At 35.1% G+C, this 23,871-nt stretch overlaps 5 protein-coding genes and 2 pseudogenes across 7 annotated transcripts in view; 4 read left to right on the forward strand and 3 right to left on the reverse strand.

Moving 5' to 3' along the window:
- LOC104741424 (ethylene-responsive transcription factor ERF087-like) lies at nucleotides 755–1,474 on the forward strand. Its single transcript, XM_010462290.1, has one exon. It carries the CDS (start codon nucleotides 755–757, stop codon nucleotides 1,472–1,474), a length of 720 nt encoding a protein of 239 aa, XP_010460592.1.
- Nucleotides 2,862–3,983, forward strand: LOC104743580 (annotated as a pseudogene).
- Nucleotides 4,169–6,085, reverse strand: LOC104741425 (annotated as a pseudogene).
- LOC104741426 lies at nucleotides 8,143–9,241 on the reverse strand. The gene has a single exon (XM_010462291.1). The coding sequence runs from the start codon at nucleotides 9,071–9,073 to the stop codon at nucleotides 8,270–8,272; it is 804 nt and encodes a 267-aa protein (XP_010460593.1). The 5' UTR covers nucleotides 9,074–9,241; the 3' UTR covers nucleotides 8,143–8,269.
- LOC104741427 (cytosolic sulfotransferase 7-like) lies at nucleotides 14,971–16,238 on the forward strand. The gene has a single exon (XM_010462292.2). The coding sequence runs from the start codon at nucleotides 15,006–15,008 to the stop codon at nucleotides 15,975–15,977; it is 972 nt and encodes a 323-aa protein (XP_010460594.1). The 5' UTR covers nucleotides 14,971–15,005; the 3' UTR covers nucleotides 15,978–16,238.
- Nucleotides 16,546–18,620, reverse strand: LOC104741428 (GEM-like protein 1). Its single transcript, XM_010462293.2, has 4 exons — nucleotides 18,295–18,620; nucleotides 18,084–18,185; nucleotides 17,468–17,739; nucleotides 16,546–16,879 (listed from the first exon to the last, which is right to left on the reverse strand). Exons 1-4 carry the CDS (start codon nucleotides 18,506–18,508, stop codon nucleotides 16,700–16,702), a joined length of 768 nt encoding a protein of 255 aa, XP_010460595.1. The 5' UTR covers nucleotides 18,509–18,620; the 3' UTR covers nucleotides 16,546–16,699.
- LOC104741430 (chaperone protein dnaJ 1, mitochondrial) overlaps nucleotides 19,713–23,871 on the forward strand; it is an 8,025-nt gene continuing 3,866 nt past the window's right edge. For 2 of the 3 annotated variants that reach the window (XM_010462298.2, XM_010462297.2), the window contains exons 1-14: nucleotides 19,713–19,857; nucleotides 19,958–20,015; nucleotides 20,466–20,507; nucleotides 20,611–20,702; nucleotides 20,787–20,870; nucleotides 20,962–21,000; nucleotides 21,077–21,187; nucleotides 21,271–21,306; nucleotides 21,425–21,512; nucleotides 21,940–22,004; nucleotides 22,112–22,174; nucleotides 22,260–22,332; nucleotides 22,715–22,806; nucleotides 23,675–23,746. In XM_010462298.2, the coding sequence (XP_010460600.1) occupies nucleotides 19,840–19,857; nucleotides 19,958–20,015; nucleotides 20,466–20,507; nucleotides 20,611–20,702; nucleotides 20,787–20,870; nucleotides 20,962–21,000; nucleotides 21,077–21,187; nucleotides 21,271–21,306; nucleotides 21,425–21,512; nucleotides 21,940–22,004; nucleotides 22,112–22,174; nucleotides 22,260–22,332; nucleotides 22,715–22,806; nucleotides 23,675–23,746 (933 nt within the window). In that variant the 5' untranslated portion in view covers nucleotides 19,713–19,839. The remainder of the gene's footprint in view (nucleotides 19,858–19,957; nucleotides 20,016–20,465; nucleotides 20,508–20,610; nucleotides 20,703–20,786; nucleotides 20,871–20,961; nucleotides 21,001–21,076; nucleotides 21,188–21,270; nucleotides 21,307–21,424; nucleotides 21,513–21,939; nucleotides 22,005–22,111; nucleotides 22,175–22,259; nucleotides 22,333–22,714; nucleotides 22,807–23,674; nucleotides 23,747–23,871) is intronic. The other variant, XM_010462295.2, reaches the window with a different exon arrangement.

A 23,871-nucleotide genomic window follows, 5' to 3' on the forward strand; every position in this document is an offset into this window, starting at 1 on the left:
TCACAATGCTTCAACCAATGAGCAAGTAAATGTCAATTATTGTATGATAAGGAATGTAGTCTGACCTCAACTGACATGCATCTATATAACTCATATAAAATGCCAAATTTAAGTATATCCAATTGGACAAAGATAAGCCGATTTAGGATGACGAAAAATATACTTACGATCTAGGATGATAAGCTAATGAATTTTCAGACTGCAAAAATTATTTTCTTAATTTTTTTATTGATATAAAAAATGTAAGTTGATTGGGAGATTTTAATATTATCAAAGTTCATAATTGAAAGCCAAAAACATATATTATAACTACAAGTGATGATACGTAGGCACAAAGAATCTCACGTTCCTTAAAAATAATAGCAGGCTTAAAGAGAAAAAAAAATAAAGAAACGAAAGATTAGCGAACGAAAAAGAAAAAAAATCCATTGCAGATTGGTTCATTCATAGTCCTACATGATTCACTAGGGCCAATCCTAAAAGTCACTAACTCATTTCACTTTCACTTATGATTAGATGGTGATGATCATCTGATTTTGCACATTTCCATGTGACCCACTTTTCTGTATCTTAAAAAAATTCCAAAAGGACCTTTAGAATAAAAGAGAGGGCCCCTACACACACACATACTGAAGGTGATCTCATCTATTTAAACGAACCCAAATTCATTCTTCAAACATAACCATATCCATCATTTCTAATTATCTCTCTATATCATTTCACATATTGAGTGTTTGAGAAAATATAATTAACTATGGAGATCAATGGTAATTCGAACGTCGGTTCGTCCTCTAGATCAAAAAAGAGTCATAGGCAAAAGCAGCCACAACCACAACAACGTAATGAAGAAATAAAGTATGTAGGAGTGAGGCGGAGGCCATGGGGAAGATACGCAGCTGAAATAAGAAACCCGACTACGAAAGAGAGGTACTGGCTAGGTACTTTTGACACGGCCGAGGAGGCTGCACTGGCCTATGATAGAGCTGCACGGTCCATAAGAGGCTTGACTGCTCGAACCAACTTTGTCTACTCCGATATGCCTCGTGGCTCCTCAGTAACTTCCTTCATCTCTCCAGATGAATCCCAACGTTTCATTTCCGAGATATTCAACCCTCCAAGCCAACCAGAAGCTCGTTACAACAACACCAATAATAATCTCCACACATCGTCAAACAACCAAAACCAAAACTCTATTGAATTTTCATACAACGGGTGGCCTCAAGAGAGTGAAAGTGGTTATCAATCTATGAACAGTAATGATGAGCATTGTGATCATGAGCTTCCACCTCTTCCTCCAAGTACTTGTTTCGGAGCTGAACTCACGATTCCGGAGACCGATAGCTATTGGAATGTGGCCCATGCAAACATCGATACGTTTGCATTCGAGCTCGATGGCTTTGTGGATCAAAACAGTCTTGGTCAGAGTGGAACAGAAGGGTTTGATTCATTATCCTCCACATTCTTCTACCAATAATACTGTGTTGTCCTTGTCCACGTTTTTATTCCCTATCCTTCTCGCCTTTATTATGGACGGGAATGAGAGATGTCAAGTGTCTCCTCTCCTCTCTATCGCTTATTATGTTTCTCTCAAAATTCATCACATGTTTTGTTATTGTTGCTTACCAAATGAATTTAAGATTCTCTTGATCAGTACTTTTTCTTTCCTCGTAAACGCGTACGGTTGTGCGACTGAATGCTTTTATTTTTTTTAATGTTTCGGAACATGGCTTCTTGTAGCTGCAAAATAGGTTTGCGTATTTTGGTTCGAGTCATCCGGCTCTACCCATATTTAATTCGAATTATACAAAATTTTCGAACTAAGGAGAATAGAAGAGTTGTTTAAATTAAGATAATTAATTTTAGTAGATAATAAAAAACTTAAATGATCCATTAATGTAGATATTTTACTGTTGTAAAATTACAAGTTAATAGTTAATATTCTTCAGACTATTCATAATCTCCAAAAAATTTCAAAATTTCCACAATGAACAAAAATTACATATGTTACTCAAAGTACATGAACCCTGATCCTTATACTTGATGTAGTATAATTGATAAATACAAGTTTTAAATATCTTAATTTTTTCAGCTTCTACACGCTACCCGCATTATAAACAGCTCATTTGGATAAAAATAAGATGCTTAAATTATTTCATTAACGTCAAAAGAGCGTTATCGAGCAACACAACGATAAATGGCTATGTTTTGCGTTAAAATAAAAGCAAACGACACAATTTAAATCAACAAACAAAATATGGATGAAAAAGAGACCCCAAAGAACCTGCAGAGAGGATACTACGAAGAAACATAAGTTTGATCTCTGCACTTCCCTCTGACGAGGAACATTTTCAAGGTTCTGATTTAAATATTTGAGTTATATATCTTCTTTTTTTAAAAAAAAAAAGGGTTTAGTTTGTCGTTCTTTCTTAATTTGATCAAAGTACATTTGCTCTTAAGTTTAATCATTTTGTTACTATTTTGATGTCGAAGTCGGTTTTATTGAATTGAGAACAATGATTTTGATACCAAAACGAATAATAGTTGCGGTTGATATGAAGTTTTTTTTTTGTCGTTATAGAAAAGAAACGTTAATGTCATTATTGTAACAAAGACTGCCATCTAAAGTCATTTACTTAATTTTGGAGTATATTCTTTTTTAGCTAATTTTATTTAGAAACATATTTGTCTATATTAGTTCTTCACTGATGGAGAACATACTTGAAAAATAATAAACAAGTGGGTTTATTGTAAAAGAACGACGAGAATCTTCTAACTACTTCATTGACGTTAAAACATCGTTATCAAGCAACAAACCAATACTGTATATATAAGTTTACGTTTTGTGATCGAAAAAGTCACCACACATCACATCTTAAAGCAAAAAAAAAAAACAAAAAACAAAATGGATAAGAAGATCTCAAAGAACCAGCAGAGAGAAGACGACGAAGAAACCATGAATTTGATCTCATCATTTCCCTCAGATGTAGATTTTGAGGGTACAAAGCTGTTCAAGTACCAAGGATGTTGGTACAACGACAAAACTTTGCAAGCAATACTCAGTTTCCAACGAAATTTCGAGCCACAAGACACGGACATAACCGTTGCTTCGTTCCCCAAATCTGGCACTACTTGGCTCAAGGCTCTCACATTCGCTGTCCTGGAGAGATCCAAACACTCTTCTGATAATCATAATCATCCTCTTTTACTTGAGAATCCTCATACTCTAGTACCATTCTTCGAGCTCAGACTGTACATGCAAAGCTCGAAACCAGATCTGACCAAGATCTCATCATCGCGAGGCTATTCTCAACTCATGTTCCTTTCCAGACGCTTAAAGAAGGTCTCAAGAACTCTTCTTGTAAGATCGTGTACGTGTGCAGGGACATGAAAGACGTGTTGGTTTCGTTTTGGTATTTCAAGTGCGCAAATCAAGAGATAGAAAAAGAGAAAAACTCGTTGGAGTCAATGTTTGAGTCGTTTTGCACTGGAGTTAGCTATTACGGACCATTTTGGGAACATATCTTGAGCTATTGGACAGCAAGCTTACAGTATCCTAAAAATGTGCTTTTCTTGAAGTACGAGGAGTTGAAAACAGAGCCTCATGCTCAGCTCAAGAAACTTGCCGAGTTCTTGGGATGTCCTTTTACGTTGCAAGAAGAAGAGAGTGGATCCGTGGAAGAGATCTTAGATCTTTGCTCGTTTAGTAACCTGAAGAATTTGGAGATCAACAAGACCGGTAGAACACCTGGAGGAGTTGCTCACAAGAATTTGTTCCGTAAAGGCGAAGTTGGTGACTCGAAGAATAATCTGACTCCTGAGATGGAGAAGAGACTTGACATGATCATCCAGGAGAAGTTTCGAGGTTTCGATATAAAATTCTAAGTTATGTGTGTGGTTTCATACTTTTTTTACTGTACTTTATTTAAACAAAGTACCTTTTGTTGCTATGTTACTCTTCATATATGATTGTATGCTGTCTATCATTTGTTGCTAGCTACTACTACCTTGGTGTCAAATTCACTTTCTTGAACTGAGAACATAATTTTGAAACCAAAAACAAAGTGAAAAAGCATATGTGAAGCATCATTGTAATAAACCAAAGTGCAAAAGCGTATGACAAAGCATCATTATGGTATAGTTTTTCGATAGTAGCAGTAACACCATATCCCTAATATTGAGAGAATCTATCAAGAACGGTTCCTGGTTTAAACTTAGAGGCTTTATGTCTCGCAAGTTCAGGTGGCACCGTACTATTACACTCAACAAGCTACTGCCTCAGACCGTAAAACACATCTTTATCCTCAAGAGTCAAGAACGTTGTGGCAACACCGCTCTTCCCTGCTCGTCCTGTTCGTCCAATCCGATGCGTATACATATCTATCGTGTTAGGCATATCGTAGTTGATGACGTGTGCCAAGTCACAAATATCAAGCCCACGGCCTAAAACATCTGTTGCAACAAGAACGTTGAATCTCTTTTGTATGAATCCTTCTAAGCCGAGATCTCTCTGTTCTTGCGACTTCCCTGCGTGCAATGTCGTCACACGACACCTCGCTAACTTTTCCAGATTCTTAACAATGTAATCAACCTTGTTTTTGGTATTCACAAACACAATCGCTGACTTATCATCACCAAGCTCATCGATCAGTTTCTTCAACTTGGAGAACTTGTTTGTTTCTTTGATCATGATCACTTGTTGAGTGACCAACTTTGTGGTTTCTCCGACAGTAACCACAACTGGATTCCTCAAGTACTTTCTAGCGAGACGCTCTAATACAGGAGACATTGTGGCACTGAACATATACGTAGTTCTGTAAATCTTCTTCTCTTCGAGCTCTTCATCTTCATTCTCTGGTTTCAGATTACTCGAAGGCATCGCGTTTAACACTTCTACAACCTGTGGCTCAAAACCCATGTCAATCATACGGTCAGCTTCATCAAGAACCAAATAGTTACATTGGTTCAACACCACGTACCTTCTCTCAAGACAATCTATCAATCTACCAGGCGTAGCAATCACAATCTCACATCCTTGTGATAGCTTCAACGCTTGTTTCTCAATTGACTCACCACCAGCGATGAAGATCACTTTAAACCCCAAATAACGTGCAAACTTAACCGTCTCTTCTTTAATCTGTTTTGCAAGCTCTCGTGTAGGAGCCAGAACTAAAGCGTAAGGACGTTCACTCTTATTCTCTTCCTTCATTGGTGGCAACCTTGATATGTAAGTTAACATTGGCAGAACAAAAGCAACGGTTTTTCCTGTACCTGTCTGCGCAATGCCGATAACGTCTCGTTGTTCAAACCCTAAAGGCATAGCTGCCATCAGAATAGGTTTAGGTTCCTTGTAATCAGCTCTTTCCACAGCTTTCAATAGCTCAGGACTAAGCTTACTCTCTTCCCAACTAAGCTTACTCTCTTCCCAACTCCTCAATGGATGAGGAATCTTGGATCCTTTATAAGAAATATTGAAATCTTCCTTGAAAATACGCCAATCTCTTTCACTCATCTCCTCTAACTTCTTCTCGCTCCAATGCTTATCTACTTCCTCATGCGTAGCCGCCACTTGTTTTTTCTGCTCACGGCGGTCAATCCCCGCGCGAAACCCTCTCCCAAACAGAAGCTGAGCTTCATGAGGGTTTTGGTAAAGAGCATTGATCATATCTCCACTCGAAGTATCTTCAGTGTTCTCCCAATCGAAACGAACCTTCTTGCTTGGCTTCATTATGATTCTCTTCTTAGGTTTCGTGGTTCCTAGGTATTGCTCTTTCATGGCGTTAATCTCCTTCTCACGCTCTACCTTTTCTAATTTCTTAACCCTAGCTTTGTCTTCACGTTCACGGAACTCACGATCGCTCTCTCTGTTTCTGTCACGGTCTCGGCCTTGTTCTCGTTCTCGTTTTCGATCTCGTTAACGGTATCCATCGCCGTTATCGGGGTTGGAGCGAGTGATCTGATCGAGGCGGCGATGACGATCCTCGATTTCGTCGTTGCGGCGTTTTAGGGCTAATTCTTCTCTGTGAGCTTTGGTGAGAAAGACGGGCTTCTTAACGACGGTGGAATCGAGAGCCTTCTTCTCCGTCATAGTTAGCATGAATCCTTCGAACGATCGCTTCACCGATTTAGGGGTTTTCACGATGAAGAAGATGGAGACAAGCGAGAGAGAGAACCGTGTTTGTTTCTGTATTTTTATATTGAAATAAAATAAAAACCTTCAACTTTCCAAAAATGGAAATTTATTCTTCACATGATGAAGGAAAAAAAAGCCTGAACTCATTAGGCCCGTTATCTAAACCCATATTAAGGCATAGCATATCTTTATGACCAAAAGCATGAGAACACAAACATTTACATCATCATAAACCGATGTTAAAATAATAATTTATCATTTAAATTCTCAGTAGGTCTATGATCACATTTTTATTCTGATTAGTAACATAAGGCCACATGTTTATGTTGTGAAAAACAAAAAGAAGTTTTAAGTAAAAATGGCATGATGTATTTGTTTGTATTAATATCAAAGACAGCAAAATGATATACTTCACAAAAAAATTATCAGTTTTTTGCGATGGTGATTAACATTTTTAGAGCATATATATATATAATCTTTTTTATTTGTTCAGCAGCATAATCACCAATTGGAGTAATTCAGTTGCAAATCATATAACTCAACTTTAAAGAGAAAAATGTATATAATTTTATATTCTTCCTCATGATAATTATAGAAGAAATTGACAATCAATTGCTTTACAAAAAATATATATATATATATAATATTGATAAGTAGGAAATATTGAAATAAAATTTACAGTAAATTTATTTTAAGAATTTTTAAATAAAATATAAATATCGTGATTAATTTTGAATGGAGAAACAATAGAGATCATAAATTTGAGAACTCCCAACCCAAAGAAGAAAAAAGGGTCTCCAAGACGATAGGCAGGATCATGGAGTCAATGCGTCTTAATCCACTCACATTCCAGAAGATAATTTGGTATATCCCAATATTCCAATCTAGAGAGTAGAGAGGAGGATATGTTCTTTTATGTTAAGTTGTTAACAGTAAACCTAATTTATTATTGGGTATTATTATTGGGGTTTGTCGTCAGTCACCGTCGTAAATTGAAGGCTACTATTAGGTTTACTATTTTTTGTAAGAAGAAAAAAGAGACATGTCTTTGGCCTTTGGGAGACTTTCTTTGACTCCTCTTTTGTCTCTTTTTTCACACTTTTGTTCATAAAATCAAATAACGAGACTGACTGACACACAAAAAAAAAAAACCTACAAACACGTGCCTTCTCTATCTCTCTATCTCTATTCCCTATATTTTTCATTCAAACATTTATCACAATTACGACCAGCTTTTACCATATTTGCTTCTTTTTTACACTCAAATATATATCCAAAAAATGAACTAAAATGATGAAAGTAAAACACATTTCGTTTTTTCAGTTATTGTTACAATTTTATTCATAGAAAAAAAAACATAAAGACTTTTTCACTATTTTGTTCTGTACATATAAATAGAAATGATTATATACATTCAAATAAATATATTTAGCTAACATATTACTTGAATTATTTTGTGCCAGAAACCACCAAATTCGACAGAAACTGACAAAAAATCAAATTTCAGTTTCATTTTCAGAAATTTATTTTCATGCCAAAGAAAATAATTAATTATGCTTTGTTCGTTGAAATTGGCATGCTATAGACAAATTGTATAATCTATTTTATTCCTCTTTGGTTGATATATTTTCCAAACAATAAAAAACTTTAAAACCCCAATAAAATCAAGTTGCCAAAATAGAAGGGAAAAATAAATAAAAATCCTTCTTTTGTTGCCTGACAAAGCAGAATTCAGAAAAGTTTATCCAAAGGTCATTCAAACTTAGTTTATTTGAATGGTTTGTTTAACATTTTATTCGAAAGATTTCAACGTTTATGTACGAAAGCAACTTCTATTTTCATAACAAAAACAACTCATTATTTTCATGCAAAAAATACATATCTGACGTTCAACGATAATTAGTAACCACAAACAAATTAGTTTTTTTTTGTATATTTTGTTTTTGGTATCAATGTTAAAAGAAAATTAGTGTTTACTGTTTTGCAAGTTGATATAATCATAACACACAATCTGCGTAAAATAATTCAACATATTCGGAAAATAATTTGGTTAATTTTTTTTGTTTTAACCTCAGTTTCTTTACATGATCAATCCAACAATTTCTATGTATCAACACCACACAAATTAGAACACAAAGATTATTCTATTTTCCTAAAAATATTTTTCTTGGTTTTGGACTTGAATTTGGATTGAAGCTTACGCTTCGAACACGAATCACTCTGATGAGACTGCTTCTTCTTCATCACACTAAATCTCTTTCGTTTCTTCTTCGTTTTCTCAATAGCTGCTGCTTTCATCGCCTTAGTCTCTGTTATCGTCTCAAGCTTAGGCTTCCATTTACGCAAACCAACCAGTTGAACATAATCTTTCTTCAACTTCACCGTAGTGCAAACTCTACCTTCTCCTTCTCCTTCTTCTTCTTCCTCTTCTTCTTTGTTTGCTCTGTTCTTTCTTCCTTCCATCATCAGTTCCGAGATGAAATCTTCAGACACACGAATCCGTAAACGTTCTCCTTTCTCTCCCTTTTGTATAAGAAAAGGCTGGGGCTGCTTTTGAGACTTCTTCACCATAACGCCACCGTTCTGAGGGTTTTTAAGTGTGGCGATGGTGAGGAAAGAGAGATCGTTCTTAAAGAAATCTGATGGGAGGAGGAAGTAGTTGAGACCGAGCTTGAGTGTTTCGGTTTCGGACAGAACAGGGGTTTTTTGTCCTATGTAGAGTAAGTCCGATCTACAGATTTCGTGCTTTGGGAAGTCTTTTGTGAGCTCTGAGACCACTACGGGACGATCGTAGACTTTTAAAGAACCGTCGGATCTGACGAGCTTGATTCGTCCGCCGTTTGTGGTTCTGTCTGGTCGGGGATGGAGACAGAGCCAACTTGAAGGACCTCTGTGTAGCTTTACAAGTAGACTCCCGAGCTTTGTGATGTTATCATGACCCATTTAATGAAAGCTGGATTCAGGGTTTAAGCAACAAAGGATTTAGGGTTTCTAGATTCTCTGCTAGAAGAAGAAGGTCATGAAGAAAGTGTTGTAGAAGGAGAGATAGAGAGAGAGAGTTTTGTGGTTTTAGTGTGAACAAACCAGACGAAGTTTTCGTTTATATACAGTGAGAATATTTTACAGACAAAAGGATTAATTTAAGCCCCTTTAATAATATATAATATTTTATTTTTAAACCAATTTAATATTTTTATATTGTTTTTTTTTCTTTTTGGTTTCTTTTCATTTCTCAATGCAGACAGACATACAAATTATTTGTCTTAATTATTTACTAAGTTTTTATTGTAAGATAGTAAATAATTAATATTGTATATTGATACAAACTTAGACATATAGTGTGTGGTTTTGATAGTTAATATTGTATATTTGATTATTAATAAACTTTTATTATCCTACGTGCATTGTTAAGTAAAAACATCACTCAACGACCGTATACGGTAATACCAGTATATATATGATTATTGGGCATTATGTTTCATCTGTGATATCAGACATCCAAGTTTTAAAAGTTAGATATAGGTGGACTAGTTTTGGTCCAAGTTGTGGTGTTAACTATGCTTGAAAAGCGATTAGATTAATAATTATTTATGAATAAAGAATACTTGAATATGACTATGTTTAACGTGCGTGACGGCATTTCGTTAAACTATTATGATACATAAATATAAAAAGAGGTTAGAGAGAAAGAAGACTTAGACCGATGGAAAAGGATGTATCGAGCGTTTTTTTTAGACATTTCAATCTTTTGGTTTTAAGGTATTTCAACTTTAATGGATTGTGACAATTATGTTATATATTCGTCTTAAGTGTATCTAATAGCCACACATTTCTGAAAACTCTATGATCATCATTTTCACCTTTCTTCTCTTCTTTTATCCGGTGATAGACCTAATCCCTACTTAGTTGAGCAATGATCATCCTGTGACTGTGATATATAATTTTTAATTTATTATTATGTTCAACTAATCTTGGAGATACGTTTAAATATGAAAATCAAAGTTCAATACTGATGTTAGATACGATACGAGTTTTAGATCTATTATTTTTTGCACGAAACATATTAGATTAGTAGAATAGATAGTAAACATATTTCAAAAGTTGCAAGTCCTAAGAGAAGTAGCCACCTCTCCAATTTGGTCTTAGATCAAAGATGTAAGTTTGACCCACCAAATAGTGTACGTAATTATGTTGCCTTACTTTGACTCGCTTCTCCCTTTATTTATTTTGTTTTGAATTTGGTAATCCCGCCTCTCTTTCTTTTCCTTTTCGTCTTCTTTTCCGTTTTGCATGCTTTTTATGTTTCTTTTTATTTCGTAACTTATAATCAACTTTTGTAAGAATAGTGGTGATATAACTTATGTCATGTCCATCTCGTAATTTTGAGATGTAGAAACACCGGTTACTTTTACCAAACGTAAAGTTTCTGGTCAAGTAGCTAGCCTATGCACCTCACACGGATAGCATTGTCAATTGATTGCTTTAGAGCTTAATGTTTGTAATTTTAATCTATAAGACAGACATCAAGTCTAAGTGTAAAAAGTTTATATAAATGGTACGTAGGTAATAAATCAACTGGTAGCGTACAAAGTCTTAATTAACTTTTCTTTAACAAAAAGGTTCATCTACAAATATTTACGATTGTTACTTTTTCTGCAAATATGGAAATATGTTCAAATCCATCTCGTAATATTTGAGATCTCCTAACACTAAAATCATGCATTTTCAACCATGCCCAAAAAATATAGAACAGGAAAATGTATTTCTTTTTATGTTTTGTTTGTGAAAAATATATTTGTTCGACATTAACCTAAAATTTCATGACATAATCATTCAATAACGCATCCAACATTTAGATATTCCAATTTGCAAGATTGACTATGTTCATTTAACACAAGAACAGTCCAAGTACTAAAATCTTTAAATTTGGTAGGCAAATGCACTAGTCATAGTTTATATGCTAACAACTTTAATAGGAAATTCAAACGACGTAGCTTGTTGGTGAGCAAAGGAATAAGACGACAAGGAGATATTATGGCTTTGCGTAAGTTCAATGCTTAATGGCCATTCGCTAATTTCTAAAGCTGGTCACTTCATAAGAATGATACAATGAATTGAAGTTTAAAATATCTAATAGTATATGAGTATATCGCATATAGTTTTGGTTTCAATTATTTAGACATATCGCATATAAACTAATGCAAGTAAAAAAACAGTTAAGGCGATTGCACAACCCCACCATTTAGATTTGTTTACGTACTCAAAATTACAATCGCTTTTAACTAAATTTCTCAATACACATATAGGACCTTCTGAGATGAAATGTTTGTAACGAACGAGAATTGGTTTGTCATGAATGCTAATTTTTTGATTTGGGCTATTTAAGAAGGCCCACTGGATAAGTTTTCGACTATCCGTTTTGTCTTCTCCGGTTAGAAAATTAGCTAGTCTTATTATATAATTTTACTTGTAGAGTATACTTCACCGATTAATGTAACATTTGGCGACAAAGTACAGTCTGATGAGGAGCTTCTAGAGCTAAATTAATTCTTGTAGCATCTACAAGATCTACATTCTACAAAATAATTCAGTCAGACTCAAAACAAAACACCGAGACCGTTTACACGCTTGGTTTGATCATGTACTATACAGATGCCCTCACACAAACAATGATTTAATCAAAAAATAGTACAGAAGGACAACAAAAATACTGATCTTTTTATCAATTCGAAAACTCTTTTCTTTTAGCCAAAGTCATTTTCGTGGATCTGTATGATACAACCCAACTTACACAGACAAAGAAGATGAATAAACAGATCAAAAGTACCCTCAGAATCGAAGAACTTATCAACATTGAATAATCTCAGACAAGGCTGAAACTTATATATAGATATTCTCGGATCATCATTGGGTTGATACATAACAAAAACAAAATCAAACGATGCAAAGTAAAAAAAAAAGAGACACAACAAATTCAGTTCCCTCAGACATTATGTTTTTTCAACATTGTATATTCAGACAAGGCTGAAACTAAATTATATAAGGTCGTTCGATCATTGGGAACTTCTATCGCGTAAATAACAAAAAAGAACCATAAACTCAAAAGATCAAAAACAAGAACGAAGATCGAAAGTGTAGAACCCTAATTTATCAGAGAAAACTTAGTTGATATGCTCTGCTCTTTCAAGCGGCGGCTTTTATAAAAGACCTAACTCGTCTCTGTATAGTGTTTATAAATAACAAAATAGTCCTCATACTTTTAACTGCTTCATACATTTTACCCTCCTTATCTACTATTTACAAAAGGTGTCCAATAATCTTACTGGGAAGATTATTATAAATTTGATTTGATGCCTAAAGCCAAAGTTGGAATCTGAAGATGTCACATTCTGAAGCTCCTTCTTCCTTAAGTAGAAGAAACTTTGAGAGAATTTCGAATATTAAATTGTAATATCAAGGATCATGGTGGAACTAATATGGATCAAAATGGAACATGATAAGATTCAAAGAGGGTGATTTGTATAAAATTATAAGAAGTCATTCATATAAATGCAAATGAACAAAAGCAACAAATCTATCTATCTATCTATGTAAAATTGGATTTCTTTCTCTTCTCCTTCATCCACCTCATCACTTCTTATTCTCAATTTTAATTTTAACAAATTAATCCACATCATCAAAGAAACATATAATCTAAACTTTATGCATCAATTAACTCACTCATTTTTGTAATATTTTCTTACTATTAAAACAATAATTTACAATAATTTAAACTAAAATATAAATCAAAAACAAAATGAAAAAAATACAACAGAAAAAAATATATAAAGAAAAGAAATGGTGAAATTGAAAATTGACAAGTAGTTAAATTTGTTAAACAAAGGTATATCCAAAACAGGAGAAAATATTAATCATGTGCTTAAAAATTAAAATAATGTATACAAAAAAGAGAAATTGCATAAGGTTACTTGAAATAAAAAATATTAAAGAAAACCTATTTTGAACATCACACACACCCAAAAAAAAAAGTAGTGAAAATCCTAAAAAGAAATTTGAGAAAACTATTTGTAAGAAAAAAAAATTATAATAGTAGTGGTAGATTATAGAATTTTAATTAAAATTTAAAAAGGATTCAAGTTTTGGATAAATACACATATTTAAAAGTTAAGAGTAATCTTATGAATTTGTAAATTTAGGAGAATCAAAAAAAAAAAACACTATATAGAATTATAGTAGACTATACATATTTAAAGTAGAAAATATTATATATATGAAGAAAAAATTATATATATGAATATAGTATGACAAAGGGTGAGTAATGATCATTCAACCGATAAAAAAAAGTTAGTATGGAAAAATAAAAAAAGATGAAAAGTACTTATGATATGTCTTCATAATCAATCTATTATAAGTGAGATAATAGAATGTGAAAATAGTAGATACGAGAGAGATGACGAGTGTATACTGGAAAATAAAGCAATAATTAATTGTAAAAAAATGTTAAAAAAATAGATAAATTATATATCGCTTAATAAAATAATTTTGACATCTATGTTGACTTTTATTTTTAATATCTAATAATTATACTTAACGGTTCTTATTAATAAAAAAATTATAGTTTGGCGCAACGCGTGTGTTATAAATCTAGCATGTTATATAAGCAAACGCCAAAAGGATAAAATCTACCACAAATTTCAATGGTATCAAAAGACTTGGTATGATATTAAACTTGGTATTTTAAAAAATTTTGGAGTATTTTAAAAGATTTTGGAGTATTGTGAAAATCTCTTGTTATTGAACAAATGATTTAAAAAAAACTTTCTCAAACTTTCCCAAAAAGTATTAGTTCTTTTTTTTTTTAATATTAAATCTTTAAAGAAACACAAAGGGACACACATGTCATCTTGTTTTCTCTTGAATATGCAGCGGTCACTGATTGAATGATTTCCAGTAATCTTTTAAAATCTCACAACAAATCTCACCAAATGACCATTGAATTTATTTTTAAATTCCAAAGAATCTTCTAAAAATCCACAAAATCATAAAATATTTTTTCTGAGTCTCTCAAAATCTAAAATCCATAAGATCTTCTAAAATCTTAATTCAATACCCCCAAAACACACTGTTTCATATATTTAATGCACAATACCACTACGATCTGCGTTTACCATTGGACCTTCAAGGGCCATGTGACTGCACCGCTTCTTGAAGGGTCTTCACAGCGCTTTCGTAAGTCACAAACCCCATAAACCAGAACTCGTGGTTGTCGATGGAAATCACTTGTATGTATTTCTCAGATGTGTTCACTCTGCTTGTTGATGGGTTCACTGCCTGCCTTCAGCTGGTTCACCGGAAGTACCACCTGATCATATGATATAAATCAGTCACAGACTCTACAAAGAAAGATGACATAAAATAGACTTTAAGGTTCTCAAGAAAAAGCCCAAATCTCAAAATCTGTTTTTGCTTCATTACAATCAGCAATGCAGAGATCCATTTGTCAAGAAGTTTTCTGCTTGGTTGGATTGGAATCCAGTTCATGTTTGGGATTTAACAATCCTTATACACTACATTTGAACCAGTAAAAACTCTCAAACCAACAACTATTCGATGGCTACTCTATTTTCCTCATTAAGATTTAGCATGTCTCTTAGATACCAATAATGTCCTACACGTTACCCGCATTATAAATAACTTCAACGGTTACAGCGCTCATATGAATAAAATAGCATGCTTAAATTATTGATTTTATTTCGTATCCTGATTCTACACGTTATCCGCGTTATAAGAGCGTTATCGAGCAACACAACAAATGGTTATGTTTTGCCTTAAACTAAAAAAAAGTCAAAACACACGTCAAATCAACAAACAAAAAATGGATGAGAAAGAGATCCCAAAGAACCTGCAGAGAGAAGACGACGAAGAAACCATGAATCTGATATCATCACTTCCCTCATGCGTAGATTTCGAGGGTACGAAGCTGTGCCAGTACCAAGGATGTTGGTACGACAGCAAAACTATGCAAGGAATCCTCAACTTCCAAAGAGAGTTCGAGCCACAAGACACTGACATAGTCATTGCTTCGTTTCCCAAATCTGGCACTACGTGGCTTAAAGCTCTAACAGTAGCTCTCGTGGAGAGATCAAAACACTCTTCTGACGATCATCCTCTTCTACTTGATAATCCTCATGGGCTAGTACCATTTCTCGAGCTCATCTTCGAAACCTCAAAACCAGATATGACCAATATCTCATCATCCCCGAGGCTATTCTCGACTCACGTGGCATTCCAAACACTACGAGAGGCTCTCAAGAACTCTCCTTGTAAGATTGTGTACGTGTGGAGGAACGTGAAAGACGTGTTGGTGTCTTTTTGGTACTTCAAGTGCGCGATTCTAAAAATAGAAGAAGAGGGAAGCATGTTGGAGTCATTGTTCGAATCGTTTTGCGAAGGAGTCACCAATCACGGACCATTTTGGGAACATGTATTGAGCTACTGGAAAGGAAGTTTGGAAGATCCCAAGAACGTGCTTTTCTTGAAGTACGAGGAGTTGAAAACAGATCCTAATGTTCAGCTCAAGAAACTTGCCGAGTTCTTGGGTTGTCTTTTTACGGTGGAAGAAGAAGAGAGTGGATCTGTGGAAGAGATCTTAGACCTTTGCTCATTGAGTAACTTGAAGAACTTGGAGATCAACAAGACTGGAAAGACGGCTAGAAGGTCCGATCACAAGACCTTTTTCCGTAAAGGCGAAGTTGGTGACTCGAAGAATTATCTGACTCCTGAAATGGAGAAGAGAATTGACATGATCATCCAGGAGAAGTTTCAAGGTTCCGATATAGAATTCTAAGTTATGTGTGGTTTTATTTAACCAAAGTACGTACCTTTTGTTGCTATATATTTTATGATGTCTTATTATTTGTTACTACTATACCTTGGTGTCGAATTCGGTTTCTTTCTTGAACTGAGAACAATAATGTTGAAACCAAAACCAAAGTACAAAAGCATATGCGACACATCAATTGGAATAAATACTTTTTTTTTTTTTTTGACGATCTTGGAATAAATACTTATTATATAGTTTTTTCGATATAATGTCTAACTGAATAAAGTAATCGGTAGTAACCGTAACACCCATGCACGTTCCCTAAAAATGAGAGAATTAAATTGGAGGCTTCATGTCTCGCAAGTTCAGGTGGCACCAACCTATTAGACTCAACAAGCTTCTGCCTCAGACCGTAAAACACATCTTTATCCTGAAGTTTGAAGAAACTTCCGAAAAATTTCGAATTAAATTGTATATCGTGCAATAATTTCAGAATATAATGTAATATCAAGGATCATGGTGGAACTAATATGGATCCAAATGGAACCATATAAGATTGGTTTGTTTAATAAAAAAGGAATAGTCATTCATATAAAAGCAAGTGAACAAAAGCAACGACTATGTTATAAGCAAACGCCAAGATGACAAAATCTACAACAAATTTCAATGGTATCAAAAGACTAAAACACACTGTTCCATATATTTAATGCACAATACCACTACGATCTGCATTTACCAGTGGACCTTCAAGGGCCATGTGACTGCACCGCTTCTTGAAGGGTCTTCACAGCGCTTTCGTAAGTCACAAACCCCATAAACCAGAACTCGTGGTTGTCGATGGAAATCACTTGTATGTATTTCTCAGATGTGTTCACTCTGCTTGTTGATGGGTTCACTGCCTTCAGCTGGTTCACCGGAAGTACCACCTGATCATATGATATCATCAGTCACAAACTCTTCAAAGAAGGATGACATAAAATAGACTCAAAACCCAAATATTAATATGTGTTTTGATTGATACAATCAGCAATGCAGAGATCCTTTTGTAAAGAAGTTTTCTGCTTGATTAGATTGGATTTCAGCTCATGTTTGCGGTTAGACAATCCTTATACACTACATTTGAACCAACAAAAACTCTCAAACCAACAAATATTCGATGGCTCCTCTATTTTTATCAGGAATCCTTTAAGATTTAGCTTGTCTCTTAGGCCTAACCAATAATGTTCTAGTTGTCTACACAGGAAAGTAAAACAAGGTATGCATCTACCTGGATACACAACAATATACTTAGAAGCATCATGTACTTCCCATTTAGTATAGATAAGAACGAAAATTAAGTATTCTAGTACATCTATATATATAGATGTATTGGAACTGACTAGAGTCACTAAACCCGTTACTGTCTATATTTGATAACATGAATCTTTAATCTCGAACGGTTCTCTTAAATCTAAACAGATATCAAAATAAAGATCTAGAAAGAGAAAGGAACCATAGAACAGACAGAAGAATACCTTGTAATAACTCCACTGAGTCTGCTCGCCCTCTTTGTAGGAGAGAGGATTGTCACTACAGAAGGCAAGCTTGTGAGTCGAAAGATACATTACTCCCATGACAGGACCAGCAGATGTAGACAAGTAGCAAGCATAGGTCTTGCGAAGCTGCTCCTCAGGAAGGCAATCAAATGTTTGCTTGAAGACCTTTTCGTATCCACCTTCTGCAAGTATCTTTGTCCCCTGAGCAATTCGCGAAACAGCAGCATCGGCTACACTTGGACCAGTTTTCACTGCAGAAACAGGGAAAGATATAAAAACTTACAATCTCAATATCAAATAAAACATCATCCAACCATGTGAGTAATGCTTCACAAAAGCAAGAAATAAAAACCAAATACAGAGAACTTATGAATGAACTTGGCTCGAATTCAAAAGGAAGAGCATAACTATCACAAGTGATGGCTGGATTTGGTGTCGGTGGTTGAATTTGAATGTGAAGCAAGAAGAAGCATAGATTGATGAACACTAACTTAACCAGAAGACATAACCAATAATAATATCGAGACAGTGATCAGATTAATTCCCAATATATTTGATCCCAAAGGAGAAGAAGAAGAAGAAGAAAGACGCTTACAGTGTTGCCAAACGTTTCCAGCGAGATCCTCGGCCTTTTTGGTAGCTTCAGCAGCCATCTTCCCCCATTTACCTAGCGTGTCCTTAACCGAATCCATCGTATCTGCCAACCCAAACCAAGATCAATCAATATAAAACAAATCAAACGCAGAAATAGGATTAGGATGCGACAAAATCGGATAGAGAGAAGAAGAAGAAGAAGAAGAACTCACTCTTGGGAACAGGGGCAGGAGAAACGTAAGGATTGGACTCCGGCGGCATGGTGGTGGCTGCGGCGGGGATGGGCTGAGAAGGAGGAGGCGTGACGTCGGTAGGGTCGAGCTTAGGGTAAGGAGCGTAGTCAGAGGAGTGCGAAGGCGGAGGCGGCGTGGCGGTGGCAGGAGTAGAGGAGATCCGGCCAGCATCATGACTCTCTTGCCCACTCATGATTTTGATTTGATTCTTCTTTCGAAATGATAGTTTTCGATTGAGGAGTCTCCCAAGTCGCAATCGCAGTCGCAAAAACAATAAAAATAATAATAATAATTGTCTGGCAGAGTTCCGCGTTGTCATTATTAATCGTTTGATTGTATATATTATAATAATGTTTTTAGTCAAAGCCGGTTCAACATACTCATATCGTGCGGGGCTGGATATAATACTTAATCGAGAACTTGATTTTCGAATCGGTTTTGGTTGGGTACGAATTTGCCTATAAAATTTTATTGGGTTCTATTTTTCAATATTCATGGGTTAGAGTTAGGATCAAATAATACCTGATACCTGTTTAGGTATCCATCAAATCCAAATATATAAACATATTTATAATATTTAGCATTAATGTAATTCAATTACCCAAAATTATGATTATAACTTTAAATATTTTAATTAGTTTTATATCTAAATATCAAAAATAATCAAAATATCAAACATAGTTTGTTACATAAGTCAAGATATAGCTAAATTTATTTAAATTTAATTAATTGTAAATATTTTTTTTCGGATACTTGGTAATTTAGGTACTAATCGGGTTCTAAAATTTGTAACCTGAACCAATCCGAATCCGATAGTATCCAAACCTAACTGAACCCATATATCAAAAAATATCCAATAGATTTTATTTTTCTAACCCCGTTTATCCGAAACCGATTGGGTAATACGCGAATCCGAACGAGTTACCCAAATGAAAACTTAATGCAATTTTTTTTCTTTTTCAAATTAGGTCATAAAGAACGACATTGTAACAATAATGAAGCTATTCAGTTTGTAGTAGCATTCCAATTCAGATTGATATTCTTTCCGTTGAGAAATACTTTTTTCCGATGGAGGTCGAGAGTTTCTAGATTATTTTTTCGAATCGGCGTCCAACGGTGATATTTTGCCAGGGCGATCAATCATAACTAGAAGCTCAAATGGATGACCACTCAATCTTTTGAGGTCTCATAAAGCTGGAAGTAGATCACTGCAACCTTTCTCCAGGGTCTCTACTTCATTCATTACCGCTCCGCTACAAATTAATGACTGCCGTACTTTTTACCGTTTCGCTGAATAAATTACAAAACGTTACTTATCAATGCATTTTGAAACTTCTGAATGAGGTAGAGACTTCAGACAAAATTGGCCCCCAAAAAAAAAATAAAAAAAAGAATTAACGAACGTCTCTCTCCCTGGGGTCTTCTTCTCTGGCATTTGCATTGCGTAGGGTTTAACTCTCTCTCTCCGTCCGTATACACAAAACCTCTGGGCTTCTCTGCTTTTTGAATCAATTCAATAGAGTCATGCGAAGGTTCAACTGGGTTTGTTTCCTTCCTTCATACCCCTCTCTCTGGAGTTTTGGATTTTGATTCGATTCTCCGAGAAAGCTAAAAAATTCTTCTCTTCATCTTTTCTTCGTAGGTTCTGCGGCATTTACAGGCACGACGAACATTTGATTCCGCGTTGGGATTTCGACAAGGTAATCAATCGAGTACAAACAAAAAAAAAAAAATTGAACTAGGGATTATTGTTTTAGCCGGAGGAGGAGATCATGATTTTTATTTTATTTTTTAAAATTTTGTCTTGTTTCAAGAGAATCAAAAACAGACATCCATATATCCTGTTCGAAGGTTTACGGCCTTATCTGAGCTAATTAAGTTGTTTATGCAACACTAAAACAGCAATGTCAGTTTATATATAGATTAGATTTCCAATGTAGTGATGATAAGTTTAGCTGAAATGGGCACAGGTTTCAGGTTTCATTTAAGAGAATTGAAATATTTTTCTGGCGGCATTCAGGATGCTTATGTTCTTCTGGTAACGCTGAGGATGTGGTTGTGGTAGTGGTAGTTAACACTAGGAAATTTCCAATTGATGTTTGTGTTTTATCTATACGCTTACTTTACTTGGAAGTCTTGACACTTTGCAGGGACTCAGAAGCCGTTGTTCGAGCGTTACATCCACGCTACAGGTCTTGTTTTTTTCGCCCTTTACTTTCTCTTGATGGAGACAGTGTGTTTTTGTTATCATTTTACTATATTAAATGCTTTTGGTTTTTGGATTGTGATTCTCAGGAATATCATGCGCCAGTGCTCGTAATTACTATGATGTTCTCGGTGTTTCTCAAAAAGCTACCCGCGAGGAGATTAAAAAGTCATTCCATGAGGTGAGTCAATTGGTCCGTTGTTAGGAAACTGTCCTTCAACTTATTGTTAGCTCAGATTAACGAGTGAATGTGCAACTGTTGCAGCTTGCAAAAAAATTCCACCCTGATACAAATAGAAATAATCCTTCTGCAAAAAGAAAATTTCAGGAAATAAGAGAGGCATATGAGGTATTTTTTTCCACCGATTAGATCTCCCCCATCTGAAGTGTAATTTGAATGCAACTTCTGATGTACTTTTGTGTTCGATTGGCAAACTTAGACCCTGGGAAATTCAGAAAGAAGAGAAGAATATGATAAGGTAACCCTTGTGTTGTTGTTATTTATTCGGTGGTGAGATCACTAAACAGATTTCTTTCTGTTACCACACTATACAGCTGCGCTATCGGAGTTCAGATCATGTAGATAGTGACGGTGGTGATGCAGAGAGGTTCAGACGTGCCTATCAATCTAATTTCTCGGACTCGTTCCACAAGATTTTTTCTGAGGTACAAATTTGTTTCCAATTTGTCTCATCTGTTTATGTGACTACTGGCTAGTCAATTCTCTAACATTGATACACTTGATTCAGATATTTGAGAACGATCAGTTTCAACCTGATATTCGGGTCAGTTTCTCTGATTCTCGCTTTAAATTATACAATTGGAAGCTGGTTGACATATGCAAATCATGTAGTGTAGGGCTCTTCAGTAATACACGTGCTTATCTTGTTCTAAATTGAATAGGTGGAACTGTCGCTTTCTCTTTCCGAAGCTGCAAAAGGGTGCACAAAACGTTTGTCTTTTGATGCATATGTCTTTTGTGATTCCTGTGGTGAGTGGCCCCAGCCCTAGAATATCAGATCTCTTCTCTTTTGATTTACTAATATTGAAAAGCCAGTCATGGTGCGCAAGATTTCCTGTAAAGAAACTTGACAGTATAGACACTTTAGCTCTTAACTCGTCATTGTAGATTATTGTTCAGTATAGTGAAATAAAGTCCTTCTTCGACCCAAAAAAAAAGTAGTAAAATAAGTCCTTAAAGGAATAGAGTTTTCTGGAAATGGCTCTGTGATCAATCAATGCTAATGTACAGTTTTTGCCTCGCTTTTTTTTCCTGATTTCTTGTAACATTTACAGCTTTTTTCTTTAAAAATTTGCTGATTCTGTCAACTTAGAGAAGACGAATGACTCACTTGGGTGAAAGTAATATTGTTGCAAACCCATGACTCCCAATCTCTCATCATTTTATCATTTTACAGATGGGCTTGGCCACCCTCGTGATGCTGCCATGGGAGTTTGTCCAACATGCAGGGGTGTTGGACGAGTAAGTGCCAACTACATGTTATAATCTTTTTGTTTTCTTTGGATTTTGGAGGTTAATAAATTATACAATTTCTATTTACAGTACTATGCCATCTGTCTCTTTAACAGGTAACTGTTCCTCCTTTCACAGCATCATGCCAGACGTGCAAGGGGTTGGGACACATTGTTAAGGTCTGAGAAATATGCTCTTTTATTGATGCTTCAGTAATTATCTCTCCGTCACTGGTTACAAGTATATCTATTGTCTACTCTACAGGAGTATTGCATGTCTTGTAGAGGATCCGGTGTTGTGGAAGCTACAAAGACAGTTGAACTTGTGATCCCTGGGGGTTGGTTTGAAATCTTCATGTTTTTTCTATCATTAACATGGTTTTTGATTCTAAAACATATCAGTTCTGCTATGAAATGGGTTGCAAAATTTCATTACACTGTTTACGTTCCTTTCTCTGAGGATTTCTGATTAGAATGACATTGCTCACATTTATTGTATGGCTTTCTTGTCCTTTTATTATGGTTGGCAATGTGCATTTCCTGGTTAATTGTCTTTTGTCTGCACCTGGTATTTGCGGCAAATACTAAACAAATAATTTAGAACTGTGATTTCCGAGTATAATACATGACTTTGCTGGACTAGATAATGAGAATTTGGTTTTCGATGGCATAATTCTGTCAATCTCTAATTTGCTTTCTTGTCTCTGTACTTGACCATAGGGGTGGAGTCTGATGCTACGATCCCAATTCCAGGTGCCGGCCATGTAAGATCAAGAACAAGTCAACCTGGGAACTTGTATATCAAACTAAAGGTTTGTTAAAAACTATCTTTATTTTCATCAAAGTTTGCTTGTATACATTTTCTGAGATGTGCTTAGAGAAGTTTGAATCGAACCCACCTTGACTTTGATCAATTCAGCCTAAGAGATAAGACAATCGATGCAAGCATCAAAGTCATGTTATATAGGTCATATATTGACTTTGAATGAATTCATTCCAAATATAATCCNTTAATTGTCTTTTGTCTGCACCTGGTATTTGCGGCAAATACTAAACAAATAATTTAGAACTGTGATTTCCGAGTATAATACATGACTTTGCTGGACTAGATAATGAGAATTTGGTTTTCGATGGCATAATTCTGTCAATCTCTAATTTGCTTTCTTGTCTCTGTACTTGACCATAGGGGTGGAGTCTGATGCTACGATCCCAATTCCAGGTGCCGGCCATGTAAGATCAAGAACAAGTCAACCTGGGAACTTGTATATCAAACTAAAGGTTTGTTAAAAACTATCTTTATTTTCATCAAAGTTTGCTTGTATACATTTTCTGAGATGTGCTTAGAGAAGTTTGAATCGAACCCACCTTGACTTTGATCAATTCAGCCTAAGAGATAAGACAATCGATGCAAGCATCAAAGTCATGTTATATAGGTCATATATTGACTTTGAATGAATTCATTCCAAATATAATCCTACACCGTTGTTCACAGATTTACACCGTTGTTGTCTCCAGTGGTCACTATATAATCAAGACTTATTTCATCCAGTAAATAGATTGTTTATGCTTCTTAAGCTTCATAGTAGTCTTATATGTTATCGTCGCTCTTGCCCATGTAGGGTCTTATTACATGTGGCAGTTTCCTTTGATGACAAGTACCTAATCTTCTTCTGTTCACAGGTTGCCGATGATTCAATTTTCACTAGGGATGGCCCAGATATTTATGTGGATGCTAACATTAGCTTTACACAAGTAAGTACACTGGTGACTCCTAATTTTGGGTTATAAGCAGAGCAGTACCTTCTATGTTTTCCCTGCATTGTGACACTTTGTGGTCAAAAGCCTTAAACCACTAGCTGATAAAGCTATGCAGTAAC

This window comes from Camelina sativa, chromosome 14 (assembly GCF_000633955.1).
Source record: "Camelina sativa cultivar DH55 chromosome 14, Cs, whole genome shotgun sequence".
Taxonomy (NCBI): domain Eukaryota; kingdom Viridiplantae; phylum Streptophyta; class Magnoliopsida; order Brassicales; family Brassicaceae; genus Camelina; species Camelina sativa.

Bases quoted from the DNA above. Each gene is read 5' to 3' on its own strand.
- LOC104741424 (XM_010462290.1), top strand. From the start codon at position 755: ATGGAGATCAATGGTAATTCGAACGTCGGTTCGTCCTCTAGATCAAAA.
- LOC104741426 (XM_010462291.1), bottom strand. From the start codon at position 9,073: ATGGGTCATGATAACATCACAAAGCTCGGGAGTCTACTTGTAAAGCTA.
- LOC104741427 (XM_010462292.2), top strand. From the start codon at position 15,006: ATGGATGAGAAAGAGATCCCAAAGAACCTGCAGAGAGAAGACGACGAA.
- LOC104741428 (XM_010462293.2), bottom strand. From the start codon at position 18,508: ATGAGTGGGCAAGAGAGTCATGATGCTGGCCGGATCTCCTCTACTCCT. The intron at 18,186-18,294 runs GTGAGTTCTTCT...TTGGGTTGGCAG, and splicing joins TCCTGCCCCTGTTCCCAAGA to ATACGATGGATTCGGTTAAG. The intron at 17,740-18,083 runs GTAAGCGTCTTT...CTGTTTCTGCAG, and splicing joins TGGAAACGTTTGGCAACACT to TGAAAACTGGTCCAAGTGTA.